Source organism: Eleutherodactylus coqui, chromosome 1 (assembly GCF_035609145.1).
Source record: "Eleutherodactylus coqui strain aEleCoq1 chromosome 1, aEleCoq1.hap1, whole genome shotgun sequence".
Lineage (NCBI taxonomy): Eukaryota > Metazoa > Chordata > Amphibia > Anura > Eleutherodactylidae > Eleutherodactylus > Eleutherodactylus coqui.
The window spans coordinates 127,130,122-127,151,760 of NC_089837.1; the positions used below are offsets into that span (position 1 = coordinate 127,130,122).

General features: G+C 45.3%; 1 protein-coding gene across 5 annotated transcripts in view; it reads left to right on the plus strand.

Moving 5' to 3' along the window:
- KCNAB1 (potassium voltage-gated channel subfamily A regulatory beta subunit 1) overlaps positions 1-21,427 on the plus strand; it is a 357,780-nt gene extending 336,353 nt beyond the window's left edge. For all 5 annotated transcript variants that reach the window (XM_066589806.1, XM_066589828.1, XM_066589812.1 and 2 more), the window contains 4 exons: positions 9,427-9,521; positions 10,951-11,071; positions 12,154-12,242; positions 19,891-21,427. In XM_066589806.1, coding sequence (XP_066445903.1) covers positions 9,427-9,521; positions 10,951-11,071; positions 12,154-12,242; positions 19,891-19,980 — 395 coding nt within the window. In that variant the 3' untranslated portion in view covers positions 19,981-21,427. The remainder of the gene's footprint in view (positions 1-9,426; positions 9,522-10,950; positions 11,072-12,153; positions 12,243-19,890) is intronic.
- The last annotated feature ends 212 nt before the right edge of the window (positions 21,428-21,639 follow it).

Genomic DNA, 21,639 nt, shown 5'->3' on the forward strand with positions numbered 1-21,639 from the left:
CACTCACCAGAGATTTTATACAAAAATTAGAACAAAGAAGTCCATAATAGATCTATCATAAGTAGACCAGACCCTACGTTGCACCTCTGCATCGTTAAAAAGAATCATAGGGCGTGGAAAGAAACTCTGGATCCCAGCTGCCTGGCAATTGTTATCCTCAAAGAGGTTTTATCACTACGAGGAAAGTTCTACTAGCAGCTGGGCCTGATCTAAAGTAAAATAATAGAACATACTCACCTCTCGTCGGCCCCGTGACTCAGCTGAGTGGCACCTGCTGCCTTGGTTCCAGTTTCCTGGTTTACGCCCCGGTGGAAACCAATTAGAGGCCACTTCCTCACTGTTCATAACTAGAGATGAGCGAACGTGTTCTTCCGAGCTTGATATTCGTGCGAATATTAGGGTGTTCGGGATGTTCGTTATTCGTAACGAACACCATGCGGTGTTCTGGTTACTTTCACTTCCTTCCCTGAGACGTTAGCGCGCTTTTTTTGGCCAATTGAAAGACAGGGAAGGCATTACAACTTCCCCCTGTGACGTTCAAGCCCTCTACCACCCCCCTGCTGTGAGTGGCTGGGAAGATCAGGTGTCACCCGAACATAAAAGTCGGCCCCTCCCGCGGTTCGGCTCAGATGCCTGGTGAGTTAGCTGAGGGACAGTGCTGTTTGTACCGGAGCTGCTGTAGGGAAAGAATTGGTAGTTAGTGTAGGCTTCAAGACCCCCCAAAGGTCCTTATTAGGGCCACTGATAGCTGTGTGTTGGCTGCTGTTAGCAGTGCCATTTTTTTTCTTCTCAAAATCGGCTCTGCAGAACGTTGCACCTGGCATTAGGGACAGAAGTGCTGCATAGGCAGGGAGAGTGTTAGGAGTGAGTGTAGCCTTCAAGAACCTCAACGGTCCTTTCTAGGGCCATATTTATCCGTGTGCAGTACTGTCCAGGCTGCTGTTAGCTGTGCTGCATTTTTTTTTGCTTCTCAAAATCGCCTCTGCAGAGCATTCCACCCTCCATTGATACTGCAGGGAAAGAATTGTATAGGCAGGGCCACAACACAGTTATTATTCATAGAATATACGCAGTGCTGCCTTTTGCTTGTAAAACAAGTGAAAATAATTCTATTTGTCCTGCCTCTGTCCGTCCTAACGCCGGTGGACACGTGTCGGCTGCGTCTGCAACCTGTAAAAATCATACGCACCCAGCTACGTTTTACTCCTGGCTTCGCCATTTGCTTTCCTTAATTGGGAAAAAAAATACCTGCTCTGCCACAGTTAATAACTCTGCTACCCTCACGTTCTGTGACACATTAGCAGGAAAACAGCACAGTTATTAAACTTAGATTATTCATTCACTAGAGGCAGTGGGGCCTTTCGTTTTCAAAAAAGGGAAAAAATTATATTTGGCCTGCAGTCTTGCGCCAATTTATTTCCTGCCTGTGAAATCAAATCACTGGTAATACAGCATGCTGAGGGGTAGGGGTAGGCCTAGAGGACGTGGACGCGGCCGAGGACGCGGAGGGCCAAGTCAGGGTGTGGGCACAGGCCAAGCTCCTGATCCAGGTGTGTCGCAGCCGACTGCTGCGCGATTAGGAGAGAGGCACGTTTCTGGCGTCCCCACATTCATCGCCCAATTAATGGGTCCACGCGGGAGACGGTTATTAGAAAATGAGCAGTGTGAGCAGGTCCTGTCCTGGATGGCAGAAAGTGCTTCGAGCAACCTATCGTCTACCCGCAGTTCTGCGCCATCCACTGCTGCCAATCCGAATCCTCTGTCTGCTGCTCCTCCTTCCTCCCAGCCTCCTCACTCCACTACAATAACACCTGCTCAGGAGCGGGAACACTCCCAGGAACTGTTCTCGGGCCCCTGCTTAGATTGGGCAGCAGCGGTTCCTCTCCCACCAGAGGAGTTTATCGTCACTGATGCCCAACCATTCGAAAGTTCCCGGGGTCCGGGGGAAGAGGCTGGGGACTTCCGCCAACTGTCTCAACAACTTTCTGTGGGTGAGGAGGACGATGACGATCAGACACAGTTGTCTTGCAGTGAGGTAGTAGTAAGGGCAGTAAGTCCGAGGGAGCAGCGCACAGAGGATTCGGAGGAAGAGCAGCAGGACGATGAGGTGACTGACCCCACCTGGTGTGCAACGCTTACTCAGGAGGACAGGTCTTCAGAGGGGGAGTCAAGGGCATCAGCAGGGCAGGTTGCAAGAGGCAGTGCGGTGGCCAGGGGTAGAGGCAGGGCCAGACCGAATAATCCACCAAGTGTTTCCCAAAGCGCCCCCTCGCGCCATGCCACCCTGCAGAGGCCGAGGTGCTCTAAGGTCTGGCAGTTTTTCACAGAGACGCCTGACGCCTGACGACCGACGAACAGTGGTGTGCAACCTTTGTCGCGCAAAGCTCAGCCGGGGAGCCAACACCAACAGCCTCACCACCACCACCATGCGCAGACATATGATGGCCAAGCACCCCGCAAGGTGGGACGAAGGCCGTTCAGCGCCTCCGGTTTGCACCCCTGCCTCTCCCCCTGTGCCCCAACCTGCCACTGAGATGCAACCCCCCTCTGAGGACACAGGCACTACCGTCTCCTGGCCTGCACCCACACCCTCACCTCCGCTGTCCTCGGCCCCATCCAGCAGTGTAGTTCAGCGCACCGTCCAGCCGTCGCTTGCGCAACTGTAGGAGCGCAAGCGCAAGTACGCCGCCACGCACCCGCACGCTCAAATGTTAACCGTCCGCATAGCAAAATTCATCAGCCTTGAGATGCTGCCGTATAGGGTTGTGGAAACGGAGTCCTTCAAAAGTATCATGGAGGCGGCGGCCCCGCGCTACTCAGTTCCCAGTCGCCACTACTTTTCCCGATGTGCCGTCCCAGCCCTGCACGACCACGTCTCCGGCAACATTGTACGCGCCCTCACCAACGCGGTTACTGCCACGGTCCACTTAACTACGGACACGTGGACAAGCACAGGCGGGCAGGGCCACTACATCTCCCTGACGGCACATTGGGTGAATTTAGTGGAGGCTGGGACAGAGTCAGAGCCTGGGACCGCTCACGTCCTACCCACCCCCAGAATTGCGGGCCCCAGCTCGGTGGTGGTATCTGCGGAGGTGTATGCTTCCTCCACTAAAGCACCCTCCTCCTCCTCCTCTGTCTCGCAATCAAGATGTGTTAGCAGCAGCATGTCGCCAGCAGTCGGTGTCGCGCGGTGTGGCAGCACAGCGGTGGGCAAGCGTCAGCAGGCCGTGCTGAAACTACTCAGCTTAGGCGATAAGAGGCACACGGCCCACGAACTGCTGCAGGGTCTGACACAGCAGACCGACCGCTGGCTTGCGCCGCTGAGCCTCCAACCGGGCATGGTCGTGTGTGACAACGGCCGTAACCTGGTGGCGGCTCTGCAGCTCGGCAGCCTCACGCACGTGCCATGCCTGGCCCACGTCTTTAATTTGGTGGTTCAGCGCTTTCTGAAAAGCTACCCACGCTTGTCAGACCTGCTCGTAAAGGTGCGCCGGCTCTGTGCACATTTTCGCAAGTCCCACACGGACGCTGCCACCCTGCGCACCCTGCAACATCACTTTAAGCTGCCAGTGCACCGACTGCTGTGCGACGTGCCCACACGGTGGAACTCTACGCTCCACATGTTGGCCAGGCTCTATGAACAGCGTAGAGCTGTAGTCGAATACCAACTCCAACATGGGCGGCGCAGTGGGAGTCAGCCTCCTCAATTCCTTTCAGAAGAGTGGGCCTGGTTGGCAGACATCTACCATGTCCTTGGTAATTTTGAGGAGTCTACCCAGGTGGTGAGCGGCGATGCTACAATCATTAGCGTCACCATTCCTCTGCTATGCATCTTGAGAAATTCCCTGCAAACCATAAAGGCAGCTGCTTTGCGCTCGGAAACGGGGGCGGGGGAAGACAGTATGCCGCTGGATAGTCAGGGCACCCTCCTGTCTATTTCTCAGCGCGTACAGGAGGAGGAGGAGGAGCATGAGGAGGATGAGGAGGAGGGGGAAGAGACAGCTTGGGCCGCTGCTGACGGTACACCGGCTGATTGCCTGTCATCCTTTCAGCGTGTATGGCCTGAGGAGGAGGAGGAGGAGGAGGATCCTGAAAGTGATCTTCCTAGTGAAGACAGCCATGTGTTGCGTACAGGTACCCTGGCACACATGGCTGACTTCATGTTAGGATGCCTTTCTCGTGACCCTCGCGTTGCACGCATTCTGGCCACGACGGATTACTGGGTGTACACACTGCTCGATCCACGGTATAAGGAGAACCTGCCCACTCTGATTCCCGAAGAGGAAAGGGGTTCGTGAGTGTTGCTATACCACAGGACCCTTGCGGACAAGCTGATGGTAAAATTCCCAGCCGACAGCGCTAGTGGCAGAAGGCGCAGTACCGAGGGCAAGGTAGCAGGGGATGTGCGTAGATCGAGCAGCATGTACATCCCAGGCAGTGCAACAGTCTTTAAGGGCCTGGCCAGCTTTATGGCTCCCCACCAAGACTGTGTCACCGCTCCCCAGTCACGGCTGAGTCGGCGGGAGCACTGTAAAAGGATGGTGAGGGAGTACGTAGCGGATCGCACGACCATCCTTGGTGACGCCTCTGCCCCCTACAACTACTGGGTGTCGAAGCTGGACACGTGGCCTGAACTAGCGCTGTATGCCCTGGAGGTGCTTGCTTGTCCTGCGGCTAGCGTCTTGTCAGAGAGGGTGTTTAGTGCGGCTGGGGGAATCATCACAGATAAGCGTAGCCGCTTGTCAACCGACAGTGCCGACAGGCTAACACTCATCAAGATGAACAAAGGCTGGATTTCCCCAGACTTCTGTTCTCCACCAGCGGACAGCAGCGATACGTAAGCAATACGTAGGCTGCACCCGCGGATGGAAGCATCATTCTCTCTCACCATCCAAAACGGGGACATTTCTGCTTCATCAATCTGTGTCTAATATTCCTCCTCCTCCTCCTCCTGCTCCTCCTCCTGAAACCTCACGTAATCACGCTGAACGGGCAATTTTTCTTAGGGCCACAAGGCTCACTCAAATAATTTTTCTGAACAATTTTTATAAGTTTCAATGCGCTTAAAAGCATTGGAACTTTAACTTGAACCAATTTTTCGTTACACTGGGCTGCCTCCAGGCCTAGTTACCACTTAAGCCACATTAACCAAAGCGATTAATGGGTTTCACCTGCCCTCTTGGCTGGCCATGGCCAATTTTTGGGATGTACATTAGTACTGTTGATACAGCAATTTTTGTGGGCCCTCGCCTACAGTGTAATCAAATTAATTTTTAGCCCACCTGCATTACAGCTGACGTTACCTCAGCTGTGTTGGGCAATGCAATGGGATATTTTTATGTACCGCCGGTGGGTTCCAGGGAGCCACCCATGCTGTAGGTGCACACGGAGTTTTTAATACATCTGTATACTTCTAAAGAACCCCAGTCTGACTGGGGCATGCAGTGTGGGCCGAAGCCCACCTGTATTACGCACGACATTACTACCTCAGCTGTGTTGGGCAATGCAATGGGATATTTCTATGTACCGCCGGTGGCTTCCTGGCACCCACCCAGGCAGTGGGTCCACAGGGAGTTAAACCTACATGTGTCCACTTGTAAAGAACCCCAGTCTGACTGGGGCATGCAGTGTGGGCCGAAGCCCACCTGCATTAAGCACGACCTTACTACCTCAGCTGTGTTGGGCAATGCAATGGGATATTTTTATGTACCGCCGGTGGGTTCCAGGGAGCCACCCATGCTGTAGGTGCACACGGAGTTTTTAATACATCTGTACACTTCTAAAGAACCCCAGTCTGACTGGGGCATGCAGTGTGGGCCGAAGCCCACCTGTATTACGCACGACATTACTACCTCAGCTGTGTTGGGCAATGCAATGGGATATTTCTATGTACCGCCGGTGGCTTCCTGGCACCCACCCAGGCAGTGGGTCCACAGGGAGTTTAACCTACATGTGTCCACTTCTAAAGAACCCCAGTCTGACTGGGGCATGCAGTGTGGGCCGAAGCCCACCTGCATTAAGCACGACATTACTACCTCAGCTGTGTTGGGCAATGCAATGGGATATTTCTATGTACCGCCGGTGGCTTCCTGGCACCCACCCATGCTGTGGGTCCACAGGGAATTATAAATGCATCTGTTTCCACTTATAAAGAAACCCAGTCTGACTGGGGCATGCAGTGTGGGCCGAAGCCCACCTGCATTAAGCACGACATTACTACCTCAGCTGTGTTGGGCAATGCAATGGGATATTTCTGTGTACCGCCGGTGGGTTCCAGGGAGCCACCCATGCTGTGGGTCGACAGGGACTTCACAATAGGGAGTTGTACCTGCCTGTGTCTATGAATTAAAAAGCCCGGTCTGACTGGGGCATGCAGACACCTTGACAGAATGAATAGTGTGTGGCACATAGGTTCCCCATTGCTATGCCCACGTGTGCAGCTCCTGATGGCGGTGGCACAGGATTCTATTTCTCATTGCTTCTGTACAGCATTGTGGGCTATCGCTCCGCCACTTTTAAAGAGGGTCGCTGCCTAGCCGTGCCAACCTCTGTAGTGTGTGCCTGCGGTCCCTCGTCATGGCAGACGCAATTCTAAATAGACATGAGCGTGGTGTGGCATGAGGGCAGCTGAAGGCTGCCCAGGGACACTTTGGTGTGCGCTGTGGGGGGGAGGGGGGGCGGTTGGGCAGCATGTAACCCAGGAGAAGTGTCAGTGGAGTGTCATGCAGGCAGTGATTGTGCTTTGTTGGAGGTAGTGTGGTGCTTAGCAAAGGTATGCCATGCTAATGAGGGCTTTTCAGAAGTAAAAGTTGTTGGGAGGGGGGGGCCCACTCTTGCCGGTATTGTGGCTTAATAGTGGGACCTGTGAACTTGAGATGCAGCCCAACATGTAGCCCCTCGCCTGCCCTATCCGTTGCTGTGTCGTTCCCATCACTTTGTTGAATTGCCCAGATTTTCACACATGAAAACCTTAGCGAGCATCGGCGAAATACAAAAATGCTCTGGTCGCCCATTGACTTCAATGGGGTTCGTTGTTCGAAACGAACCCTCGAGCATCGCGGGAAGTTCGTTCCGAATAACGAGCACCCGAACATTTTGGTGTTCGCTCATCTCTATTCATAACTCCTGGAATCATGGTTAAAAGTTATAAGGTATCCACCACTTCTATGGTTAGATATTTTGATGTAGCTCTACCTAGCATTATTTTTGACACATTGGAATAGAATATTTGACCAGGATATATCATACCATAGAGTTACATATACTAGGACAGAACATTGATTTAGGTCTAGATTTTCTGTTTTTTTTTTTGCTTTCACCCTTTTTCTGTATATTTTGGTGGTCTGATATTAATTACATCAAAGTTTCCTGATAAAACCATAATTAATGGGAGAAATGCTTTGGAAATAGGGCTGACTAGAAGAGCAGATTATTGAGATGATCAGTTATTTGTCATACTAGATTGGACTGAAATGTTATTTCTTGCAGTGCTTTTCTACACTTATTTACCATCTTAAATCTGTCTGTTTCAGGGATTCTGCTCTGTTGATGACAACTTATTTTGAGCAGTTTGGATAGATTTTTATCAACATCGGTCAGGGATCTATTTATGCTACGTATTTAACGGTTTGCATTGGATTTGATGCAAATTTTGCTCAGAGCTAGTTGTTATATTTTTTTTATTTTTTTCCTCTCTCTATTTAGCAATCATCTTTCACCCACTTTTTGTCATCATCAGTATAGAGTCTTCTAGGGAGATGTTTGGTAGAAGGGTTGCCCTTCTCAGGAAGGTTATCCCATATAGGCAGGAAATTAATAAGTATTTGATAGGGTCCCTATTTAGTGGTTTTTCAGTGTATGATTAAAAGTTAGGTTTTATCTGCTAAAAAGTGTTTTGTTTTGAGTTTTTTGAGTTGCAATACCAGGCACAATCTAAAGGCAAGAGTTGCACTGTTTCTTATATCTGTTCATGAGACGATTTCTTCCTCTGCGATGTTTATGCACATTACAGAGTTGAGGGTTGGGTATGAAGCAAGCTCGTTAAGCCAAGACTGCTCCATACCTAATGGGTGCTGCTTGTTTGAAATAGCTGACACCCCATGCAAATAGCTATGATGGAAGTTAGCTCCGAAAGCTGATGTTTGACATATCACATGTGTGGTCGGTGCTGCATGTAAGCTGTTGGCTGAAGGGGGATCACTCTTACGACTCACCATCACCCCTCAACCCCATAATGCTATTGCCAGCTGGTGATGGTTGCCATAGAAGCCCTGGGCCTAGTACACATAGGTCATGTATATAAGCCAATAAGCTAAATAGATAAACCTTAAAAATATTCTGAAGTATTGCAGTATATTGTAGAAGTGATCTAATTACTGTACCACAAATAGAACTTCCCTAGCGGCACTAAAATAAAGTGTAAAATTAGGTTGACTAAAGAATGTTTAAACCAAAAAAATTGAAAGGATTAAAAACTAAGAAAAACCTTTTTCCACAAAACAATCTAAACAATAAAAAATAAACAAAATTGCAATATAGTGAATACCATAAAAAGAAGCGAGAATTGTGAGCTTTTTTGTCACTCCATCCCACAATGCAAATTAAATAACAAGGGATCAAGAAGTCAATGTGCCCAAAAATATAAGCAATAACAACTGCAGCTTGTTCCCCAGAAAAACAAGTCCTCACACAGCTCAAAAAATGGCAAAATAAAAAAGCAATGGAACTCCGAATATGGCAGCAAAACAATTGTCTTTTAATAAAAATGTTTCTTAATTTTTAAAAAGTAATAAAACATTAAAAAAATCTATAAACATAAAATGATTATAAACATTCTGGCCCATAGAATAAAGTTAATATGTTAATATGTCATTTTTACCACAACCTGAAGGCTGTGAAAACAAATCCCATTCAAAAAATGGCCAAATTGCATTTTTTTCCCCTATTTCACCACACTTAACATTTTTTAAAGGGTTCCCAGTAGATTATATGGTACATTAAATGGTATCATTAAAAATACAACTTGTCTTGTAAATACAAGCTCTCATATTGCTATGTTGATGGAGAAATAAAAAAACGTATGGCTCTTGAAATGTTAGCATGAAAAAAGCAAAAACCCGAACAATATCTAGTAGTTAAGGGTTTAAAGTCTGATCACAACATATTTCCAACCGTTCAGTACATGGGAAGGCAAATATTTTAGCACACAAACTCCCTGTCAGTATAACATCAATATACCATGATTATTCCACAGAAGCAATAAAACTACCACCAAAATAGTAACAGGTTTACTTTAAGAAAAATTTTAGGCAATATAAAAAATACTGATAATTTCATGGAAATTCTACTATTTCGCAGGGAGGTCAATGTAGCTCATGGAGTACCTATGGTAAACAAAGGATTTGCGAATGTTTTGTTTCACAGGAGTTGGTGCAATGACCTGGTCTCCACTAGCTTGTGGTGTCATCTCTGGAAAATATGAAAATGGAGTCCCGGAAACTGCCAGAGCGTCATTAAAGGTACAGTAACCAGAAAGATGCACAGAAACACAGCTCAGTATAGTACACGTAGGGTGGTTTCACACACAGTGCTTTAATGGCATTTTCCCAGCTTTTTGACATTTTTTTTAAACAGCTTCAGTCCGGGAAGGTTTAACCTTTAACGGGGCTATTTTTGATGATTATTTTAATTTGTGTGTCGCTGCATCTAGAGAGTCATAACTTTTTAATTTTTTTGTGAGTGCAGCTGTTTGAGGGCTTATTTTTTGTGGCCTGCATTGAACTTTTCAATGGCATCATACTGGGGTACATAAAATCCCAGTGTGCAATGATTTGGAAATGTCACATAACCATATTTTATTCACAATAGAACATAGAACACATCAGAAGGTGAAAGTGAGACATTTTTCCATTTAATTTACAAAAATTAACTAATGGCAGCAAGACCTCTCAAAAAAGTTGGGAGGGGGTATGTCTACCATTGTGTGGCATCCCCTCTCCTTTTTACAACATCTGGGAAGTGAGGAGACCAATTGCTGGAGTTCTGGGATAGGATTGTTGTCCGATTCTTGTCTGATGTAGGTCTGTCTAGCTGCTCAACAGTCTTGGGTTTTCTTTGCCGAATGGGACTTCAGAGTCTGCTGTGATAGTAACATAGTATGTTACGCACAGTCTCACTGCTCTTACAGTAAAGAACCCCCTTCTGTGTTGGTGATGATACCTGCTTTCTTCTAGACATAGAGGATTGTTGGTGTAATACTTTAGCATATTCGGTATACAAACGTAGTAGTAAACTGGCAGGCAATCTATTGGGTTGTACTTTTGCAGACCTGGGAACCTTAGTGAGACCCCCGACTACTATGATAGTCATTGACATTTTTCAGGCATGTTTGTATGGGACAAGCCAATGGGAGACAGAGGGAGACGCATCTGCTGTTTCTGAATGGTTCAGAAAAGTTAAGAGAGGAGCACTTGAGCATTTTAAGTTATTCAGCGAATCTCAAGTGGTTAAGCAAAAACACTGTGGCCGAGTGTTACCTGCAAATCTATAGGGAGATATTAAATGTGCTAAAAACAGTGTTTTTTTATTTATTTTTTACAAATGTGTTTCTTTAAGAGATGAGAGAGCATACTCGTCAAGGGGGTGGGGGGCGCAGAGGGGATCGGGAGGGAGAGAGAGAGAGAGAGAGAGGGGGGGGATCTGAAAATTCAAGGACATTATGGATAGAGTAATCCTATATATATATATATATATATATATATATATATATACACATATATATAGTGCATAATTGACTAATTTATGTTTAAGTTTTTGTTACATTTTGAGACCAATCACAATTTTATCCCAATCTATCCCAAATAAATTCAATTACGGTAATTCTAGTCAATGGTGTTTATTCTTACAATTACACTTTTACTCTCCCTCTGATCCTGTGTTGTCTATCAGTGTTACCAGTGGTTAAAGGACAAAATACTGAGTGAAGAAGGACGCAAACAGCAAGCTAAACTGAAAGATTTGGTACCAATTGCAGAACGTCTTGCATGCACGCTGCCGCAACTTGCCGTAGGTAAAGAAAATAATAAACAGAATGTACATAATAATGAAATATAAACTTTTGCTTTCTGATTTAAATTGACTTTAAGTAAATAGAGATGAGCGAGCGTACTCGGAAAAGCACTACTCGCTCGAGTAATGTGCTTTATCCAAGTATCGCTGTGCTCGGGTCTGAAGATTCGGGTGCCGCTGCGGCTGACAGGTGAGTCGCAGCGGGGAGCAGGGGAGAGCGGGCGGAAGAGAGGGAGAGAAAGATCTTACCTCCATTCCTCCCCGCTCTCCCCTGCAGCTCCCCGCTCCGTGCCGGCACCCGAATCTTCAGACCCGAGCACAGCGATACTCGGATAAAGCAAATTACTCAAGCGAGTAGTGCTTTTCCGAGTACGCTCGCTCATCTCTATAAGTAAATCATTTGCAGCAGCCTACTTTGGTACTACAGGCACAACGACTATTAAATTAAATGAGAGCTTTGTCTGCAGTACCAAACTGGGCCACTGCAATGTTGGCAGTGCTATCTGCTCCCACACTAACAGCATGGCTGGGGATCAGCTTATAGGTAGGGATCCTGAGGGGCAGATTCCCACCAATAAACTATTGATGACTTATCTTGTCAATCGGTCATCAATAGTAAAAGCCGCGGACAACCCCTTTAAGGATAGGGCTCCATGGTAATACAGAAAAATTGCTATACTTTGCCTACATAATGTAAAACAGTGCCTGTATAGTGCTCACATAGTGCCAGTGTCTGGAGAGTGCCATACCATCCCTACATGGAGCCAATGTCTACTCTGTGCCATATTGTACACAAGACATGAGTCTCCCAAATAATCCCCAGCAGAGTTATGTTTTCAACATCTTCATCAACAAATCATGGATTCCAAAATGTTCCTTTAGTTCTGCGGCCACTCCTAACCATTTACATGACAGACCCATGGGCTCTCCACTGTAAACGTTTCTGCATAAGATATGTGGCTATAAGCAATTAAGTAGTGCCCTCTAGCAGTGATATACAGACATCACTGGCGGTCTTCTGCTCCTGCACTATTTTATATTGGTAAATATGATGATGTTGACCTTTGTCGCTCCTTCTTCTAGCTTGGTGTCTGCGGAATGAGGGAGTGAGTTCTGTTCTGTTAGGATCATCCAATCCAGAGCAACTGATAGAAAACCTCGGAGCCATACAGGTAAGTGTATTACTTACAGATTGTGCTATGAGAAAAGGTAGATATAAAGGAATTCTGTACTTCTACATATATATATATATATATATATATATATATATATATATATATATATATATATATATATATATATATATATATATATTTGTTGCTGTGAAACCATGGGGCAATGAACCTTGCACATCTCATTGAGAGCGGCTTCATTGTTTCCTTTGCTGGTCTCCACTGTGGACTTTAAGTCTGGTCTTTGGAAACTTTGCACCCACTGTTAGTAACGTTTCACTGTGCTGTTTCACTCATTTAGATAAGGGTGCTTTCACATTGGTGCTGGGGATTCCCCTTTCCTGCTCCATTCAGGGAGCAGGGAAGGGGAATCCCCGTGGTGAATGGTTCTGTCTCTGCACAGAAACGAACAGCGCTGGGCGGATGCCATTGTCAATAATGAGGTCCACTTGCTTTCTGCTCAGCTACCCGGGCTTGGGACAGAAGAAAAAGTACTGCATGTAGCACTTTTGTTCTGGTATTTGAAGCTGAATCTGCGACAGAAACTACAGCTGGAAGTGAAACCACCCTAACTTGTGGCAAAGGTGGCATCTTACGACAATGACACATTTAAAGTCATTGAACTCTTCAGTACAACCAATACTGCTACTTAAGTTTGCTATGCAAAGAAGAAAGATGTAACAATACCTCTGCAGCGCCACCTACTGGATGGCAGCATTCCTTCAAATCAATGTACAAATTTTTGTAAAACAGTGATCGGGAACAGGAAACCAAGCCAGAAATCCATACACAGACAGCTGTTTCGGGGCGTTTGCCCGTCATCAGTGTGTAGTAGGTTTCTGGCTTGGCTGGTGAGAGGCCTGTGACGTGGGTCAAGAGGGCTGTCATCAAAGTGTGTAGAGACACCTAGGGGTGGAGTGGATTGGGGAATGGCATCGTCTCTCCCCAAGGAGAGCATCTAGAAGGGATATGAGAAGACACCTGAAAAGTGAGGCAGGAAACTATGACACACAGTTTTAGAAGGTTGTAAAAGACTTTCAAACACTCCGACAGTGCTGATTATACTCGGTTACCTTGTAACCATCTCTGTGGCGTCTATGTAGCACACATTAGCTATTAAAGGCATCTCCCTTAATAATGCTAGTATTGTAACACTCTCCTAGTATACATTTGTACTATTCTCTTACTAACTAGCTAACTCTAACACACATATAACAGTTCCCCAGGTGAACACACAGCACGTGTAGCATTACCTGTAGTAATTAGCAGGATATTACAGGCTTTCACACTAATAAACACTAGAATTACAACATTTTTGTATTAACCGCATCGTTTAACATACTAAACCCGAACAAACATGGCAAATTCAGAAGGCTAGTTTTTCTATCCTTTTTACATATACATGAGGCAATAAAGAATGTAGCTGCTGTCCACCTTCGCAATGTCTGTCTTTGTCACCTGCAGCTATAGTGTGCCATAACCATTGTAAAAGTGCATAAAAGACTCCGTTTGCCAAGCCGCTATTCTGAACTGCGACACCTAAAAACAATAGCTGCAGGCAAACAAAGACTTTACTTCTACTTGGCATTCGGACTATAAAATGCAGTTAGATAATATCTGTGCAAAGAGTCATTATTAATGTACAATATAGCAATAGCACAATGGCCGCAAGGGAATAATAAAATTAAATTAGACAATGTAAAATGTCCTCGATCTTCAGCCTCTTGCAATATTAATTGTATTGTCTATATAATCGAGTTTCTCTTTTTTCCTAAAGGAGCAGTAAAGCTGCTAAGATAGCTACTGTAGACTCCAATTTGCTTAGCAGGGAAAATGCAGACCATGCATATGTAATTTTGTTTAGGGATCACATTGTAACTGTGCATTGGCGACACTCAATAGCAAATACAGCACCGACAAAAATTCTAAGAGACCAAGTTGCTAAAAAATTCTATGCCAATCTTTAATGAAATGTCACATCAAGCCATAAAATAGCTACTGCTACATTATATGTCATGTTTACCTAATTAGTTGCTTAACTAGCTAAATTAGCCCCAGATCTAAGCACAAAGTCCCCTATAAGTGTAGATACTGTCTTAGGGGGTGACACTTGTGTGTCAGGGTGGCACAGGTACAAAGTGTCATTTTTGTTAAAGTGTCCTGGCAGTTAAACATGCCAGTTTAACAGGGGAGGAGATAGGTACACTATACAGGTATTCTGCCTGTACCGAGCATTTATGCACCATTCCCAGCAAGGACACAAGACAGTGTTCACACGGGACAAATAAACTCCATGTACTTCCATATAAAACACTAAAACCACCACCCAAAACAAACAAGGGAAAGGATGGGGGAATCAACCCTACCAGCCAGAGGGGAAAATGTATACCTACTTAAGGTGGGGCAATCGTATCGACAAGGACGACCCCATGTCCCAAACCTAGGCCACTTATATTGACCCTACGTAGAGATAGCAAATGTCAATAAGCATGTGGTAACAACTAATGGCAGTGGGAGCAATGGGAGGAACAACATTAAGATGTAAATCAATACACACACTACTTAGCTTAATCTGGATGGTAGCACCTAGGAAAAAGGACTAAACCAACTTCACCTACAAGAGATGAATAAGCTGTAACTTCTAATAGTAGGGATAGAAATATATAAACCCCTCTTAACTAGGAAACCACAAACCACCTAGGGAAATTTCAGCATATGACTCCAATGGCCCTTTATCAATGATGGGAGGACGTAAGGGAATAATGTAATCCACAAAAGTGGCTTAGACTGACCTTGTATTGGCAGTCCGTTTCCACATTGCAGCCTGTATACTGAAGACTTGTTGTGACAGCAAGTAACCAAAACAAACTTAATTTTTACACAATTACAATTATTATAGGCTCTGTTTTCATCTTAGTTCTTTACTTCAAAACTTACCGCCAATTTAGGCCTTCAAGTACAGCCTATCTACATAAGTCCCTCTCTCCTTCCTTTGCCCGTGTACAGCTCACATGCACTCTTCACTTTCGTAAACCACCTCAAACCATCTGATTTCACTGTGAAGCAAGAAAGTTGTTCTCATAAATCACTCAACCATCTGCTCCTCCTCTCTGCTAGCTGCAGGAGACATGTCTCCCAACCCCGGTCCACCTTCTGTTTCTACTAATTTCAATTTATTAACTGCCCTACAAATAAACCCTGTAAATCTGGTTGACATTCATTGTATACCTTCTCCTGTCTCTATTAAACGTGTGCTCTAGAACCATTAGTCAGTGTGCAATAACCTTCCAACCATACCCAACAACCCTTATTACAAATTCTCTCAACCTGCTAGCTCTCACGGAAACATAGATTTATCAGTCTGACACAACTTCCCCTGCTACTCTATTTTATGGTGGCCTATGTGTTTCCCGTACTCCCAGACATGAGAACAGGCCAGGCGTGGTAGAGAAGTAGGCGTTCTTCTTTCACCACAATGCACTTTCCAGGTTATCCCTGATACCCTCACTCACATTTTCCTTATTTGAGGTCCACAACCTTAGACTGTTCCTTCCACTCTCCCTACTAATGGCAGTCGTCTACCATCCCCAGGCCCTTGCTGTCAGTTTTCGGATCACTTTGCCACCTAGCTTTCCCATTTCTTATATTGTGAAATTCCATCTCATTTTGGGTGACTTTAACATCCACATTGATAACTCGATCTCTCCGTCTACCTTTCAACTGCTAACATTAACCTCCTCCATAGGCATTTCACAACTTACTGCTTCTCCAACACACAAAGTTAGCAATACATTTGGTCTGGTCCTCTTTCTGACTATCATTCTATCCCAGATTTCATAAACACCTCTCTCCCACTCTCTCCTTTCCTTTTATTATCAAGTATTTTTGTCATTCTCAGGATCCTCCTGCATATTGCAGATACAGAAATCTACAGACTGTTAATATAACACTCAGCAATTTTTAGACTCCCTACAGTCTTTGTTGTCCCCAAGCTGTTCCCTCTCCTGTCCTGATATGGCTGCCAGACATTGCAATAAAACTCTCAAAAGTGCCCTGGATAAAGCAGCACACTCCACCCCTTCCAATGCAGACCGCGGCAACTTTGGCATACTCCTCAAACATTTTCTTCAGTGGCGTTCTAGGTGTGTTGAATGCCTGTGGAGAAAATCACAGACATCAGAAGATTTTCTGCATTACTAGTTCATGTTCAGAATTTACAATTTTGCCCTTCACCATGCCAAACAATCCTATTTCACTGCTCTCATCTCCACACTATTCAATAATCGAAAACGACTCTGACACCTTTCACCCCTAAAGTGCAGCCGTCTATGATGGATCTCAGAGCGTAGAGCCTGGCCACTTATTTAAAAGAGAACCCGGCATCTGTCAAATGATCTCCCAATCCCTGAGTAACTTTGATTCGCTCCTCTTCTGTAACTCCTCTAGTTCGCTCTCAGCATTTGACCCAATAACAGAAGTCTCCAGGCTCTTCTCTTCTACTCACCCTACTACCTGCATTAGTGAACCTATTCCCTCACACCTCATCCAGTCTCTTTTCCCAGCTGGCATTAGTCACCTCACTACAATATTTAACCTCTCTCTTTCTGCTGGTATCTTTCCATTCTCTTTTAAACTGCAGTTCTTTCCCCATTACTAAAAAACAGGTCTCTTCATCCATCCTGTGCTGCCATCTACCGACACATCTCTAATCTCCCTTTTATCTCCGAATTCCTGGACTTCTTGGTCTACTCATGCCTAATAAGCTATCCCTCTAAAACTTTCTTTTTGACCCCTTACAATCTGTTTTTTGCTCTTATTAAAGTGTCAAACTATCTACTGATGGATAAATCGATAGGTGACTACTCTCTACTAATTCTTCTGCATTTTTATGTAGCATTTGACATCGTAGATCACCAACTTCTGCTCAGTATGCTTCCCTCCATTGGCCTTAAGGGTACTGCACTTTCCTGGTTTTCCTCCTACCTTTCTGCCCGCTTGCTCAGTGCAAAATTTACTCTATTTCTTCTCTTCTTCCTCAAGGTTTGGTTCTTGGTCCTCTCCTCTTTTTTATCTACACAGCCCCTACTGGACAAACTTTCAGTAGATTTTGGCTTTTTGCACCACAGCTATGCTGTCAACACCCAATTATATACCTCATCCTGTGACATCACAGTTTCACTACTACAAAACCCCAGTGATTGTCCACTGTCTCTAACATAATGTCCCCTCTCTACTTGAAACTACATTTTTCAAAACCTGAACTGCATGTTTTTCCACCATCTACTAATTCACCTAAACCTGATATTTCCATTTTAGTATGTGGTTCTATTCTGCTGGTATCTTCTCACTTGATGTTTTAGGGGTCACTTACTTTGATCTTGGCTTCACTCCTTATATTCAATCATTTGCACGCTCATACCATCTGTACCTCAAAAAGATCTACAGAATATGCCCTTTTCTTACTGTGGATACATCAAAAATACTTATTGTTACCCTGATCCATTCTTGTCTCAATTACTGTAACTCGATACTAATCGGCCTTCCCCTTACTAAACTCACTTCTTTCCGATCTATCCTAAGTGCAGTAGTCAAGCTCATTTTTTTGTTCAAACACTATGCTGAATGCTCTATACTGTGTCAGTCACTGCACTGACTGTTCATCCACTAAAGAATACAATTTAAACCCATCACTCATCCATAAAGCTCTCCACGGTGCTGCACTGCCCTATCCTCTCTGGCTACCACTCTATCCATGCTCTGAGATCTGCTATTGAAATTACACTAAGCTCCATCTTAAGCCAAACCTCCCACTGCTGTCTCCAAGATTTTTCCCAGGCTGCACCAACTCTCTGAAATGCACTATCACATACAATCAGGTCAATACCCAGTGCCCACAATTTTAAGTATATACTAAAAACACATCTCTTTAGGGAGGCCTATAATATTTCTTAATATACTCCATTTACCCCTTTTCTACATTTCCCATCAAAATCCCACCCGCTTTATCCCGCTGTATCCCTCCATACACCTAATGCACTTCATATTTGTATATACTCAGATACCAACTGGTGACCAGTTCATGCAATTTTATATAAACTACCCAAGTTGGCTGGAACATTGTATGGAACCGTACTTGTATCTCTTATGTCATCCTATTTCCTTATAGTCTATAAGCTCTGATGAGCAGTGCCCTTACTCCAATGGTTTAGATTGTTTATTGTGTATGTAATTGTCATGACTGGCAGTGCAATGCAGGATTCAGGATATGATGTAACAGATGGGAGTAACCAAAGTTTATAATTTTTTATTGACAAACACAAAAAACCAGATGAACGATCATAGCATCACAATAACTGGTTATGCAATTAAACCTTTTGACGTAGAATCGCTTGTTGCTAACTATGGCTAACTAGATACCAAGGATAATACAGTACGTTGCGTACAATATGAACTAATTCTGGAAGAACACTTGACTATTATCAGTAGCATTTCACACAATATCCGGTTATTTAATATATGGCATAGCGATACAGGTTCCCCTTAGGGGCTAACTCTTCAATACCATCATTGGTTCCTGTATTGATGGATAATGTTCCTTTAAATAATGGTTCAAGCACCAGAAACTTCCACTATATTAGTGTCTGCAATATGAACCCTATCTCCTTCAGCAGGCTTGCTAACTAACAGTTTAGCCCTTTCCTTCGTGTATAAACCTATTGTCAAATTGAGGCTAGCCTCACTTACAGTATGTCATGTGGTAGTATTCACTTTGACCAGCACAGCGTAGTTGGAGTTCAGAAGTGTTCCTCCACCACTGTGTGATTTTTCTGGTGTCCTGCTGGTCTGAAGTCACAATGTTGGCAGCCCCCGGTCACTGTCTTCCTTCAGCAGCTCCTCAGCTCTCTTAGGCTCAGTTTCAGGAGCACCTCCCGCTCTTTGTTCAGCACTGTCTTTCCACTATGACTCCGCACAAAAAAAGTTATTTTTATAACCAAGGATTCAACTTCTTACTGCGCATTTCAGTTCCAATGTGCTGAAATTTGATGCAAATCATAGTTCATGTCCTTGGCAACATTTTAACTAGAGATGAGTGAGCATACTCGCTAAGGCGGGAGTACCTACCCGCTCGTCTCTATGATTCGGTTGCTGGCGGGGGAGAGCGGTGAGTTGCGGGAGTGAGCAGGGAGGAGGGGGGGGGAGATCTCCCCCATGTTCCTCCCTGCTCTCTCCCGCCACTCCCCGCCCCCCACCGCCACCCGAATCTTTAGAGACGAGCGAGCAGGTACTCGCATAAGGCAATACTCGCTCGAGTAGTTTGCCTTAGCGAGTACGCTCGCTCATCTCTAATTTTAAGCCTTAAGGGTAGCCCCTTACCTAATGTTTGATGTTGTCTGTACACGTGCCCTCTAACTTGTAAAGCGCTACGGAATAGGTTGGTGCTATATATAAACAGAGATTATTATTACTACTACATTATTAATCAATCTTTGGAAGAAAGCAAATGAGAATTAAGCTGTAATGAGCACAAGCAGAAATTCAATGTAATTGTTAACTGTGATCCATGTATCTCATGTCATGATTTGTCCTTGCATTGTAGTTGGTAATAGCAGCTCTATAACATATCACAATTATATCTGTTTGTTCACAGGTGCTTCCAAAGATGACATCACATATTGTGAATGAGGTCGACAACATTTTGGGAAACAAGCCATTCAGCAAAAAGGATTATAGATCATAACCTACTGCATGAAGAGCAGTCTGCATGGCTATTATAGTGCCCTTTATATAGTACTGGATCACATGTTTAATGGATTCCCTGGATACCTGCTCCAGTACTTGTCATCAGTGGGGATTGCTACCCCTAAACCTTAGAAGCACATAAGAAAAACTGTATACTCTCTTTGTCAAAAAAAAATTCAAGCACCTAGAAGTTGTCGTTTCACTGTAAAACTCAGGCAGATATACAAATGATTAGAGTTGTGGTGTGATTAGATGACCGGTCTTGCCACCTGAGGCCCTAAAAATGGTTCCACCCTTGGCCTATAAAAAGGCTCTCAGAGGCTCCTTGTGTGTAGTGGACCTCTTCTTCTGCTTGTGTACAGCTTGTTGACCACTAGACATGCTTCTATGATGAAATCAAAGAGATTTCGCCCAGTTAACAGAGTTTGAGAGGGGGTGCGTTATTTGAATTCGAGTAGCTGGATGGTTAAATCGATGAATTGCCCGCTATTTGGGCCATTCGAACCACACTGTTAAGAGGTGATGGGACCAGTGGATGCGTGAGGGCACACAGAAGGTGACAAGGGGTCCAGACACCCTCAACAGACCACCAGTAGAGAGGAGTGTCTGAGTGTCCTGTCCCACACAACTTGATTGTCGGCCATCCAGAAACAGGTGGCACCATTGTTACAGGCCTCGGGGTCTGTTGGAACCATTTTTAGGTACTTGGCTGAAGAACATTTAGTCCCACGGCACATATTACATATACTGCCTTCGACACCCACTGTCACCTCCGTTTGCAGTGCGTCAGGAACAACAAAACTGGACTGCTACGAAATGGAAGTGGGTTGTCTTCAGCGACAAATCCACGTTTAGTTTGGGCACTGACAACAGCCGTTTTTGTGTCTGGAGACCTAGTCTGAGTGCCTCAATGCTGCCTTTCCTGTGAAGCGGCACACAGCCTCCCCTGTTGGTGTGATTCTCTTGGGGCCATCACATATGACAGTTAGTCACCCGTAGTAGTGGTATGAGGGACAATGACAGCTCAGCGATATGTTCAGGAGACATCCTGCCACCACATGTGTTCATCTCATGGCGGCTTCCAAGAGGCATTTTCCAGCAGGATTATGCTCAGCTGCACACAGGGTACTAGAGCCTCCATGCCTATCTGTATTACATCTTGTAACCAAGCTAGAGGCGGTACAACAGGGTACTGGAGCCTCCATGCCCACCCTCATCACATCTTGTATACAAGCTAGAGGCGGTACAACAGGGTACTAGAGCCTCCATGCCCACCCTCATCACATCTTGTATACAAGCTAGAGGCGGCCCAACAGGGTACTAGGGCCCCAATGCCCACCTGTATCACATCTTGTATACAAGCTAGAGGTGGTACAACAGGGTAGTAGAGGCTCCATGCCCACCTGTAGCACATCTTGTATCCAAGCTAGAGGTGGTACAACAGGCTACTAGAGCCGCCATGCCTGCGTGTATCACATCTTGTATCCAAGCTAGAGGTGGTACAACATGGTACTAGAGCCTCCATGCCCGCCTGTATCACATCTTACATCCAAGCTAGAGGTGGTACAACAGGGTACTCGAGCCTCCATGCCCACCCGTATCACATCTTGTATCCAAGCTAGAGGAGGTACAACAGGGTACTAGAGCCTCCATGCCC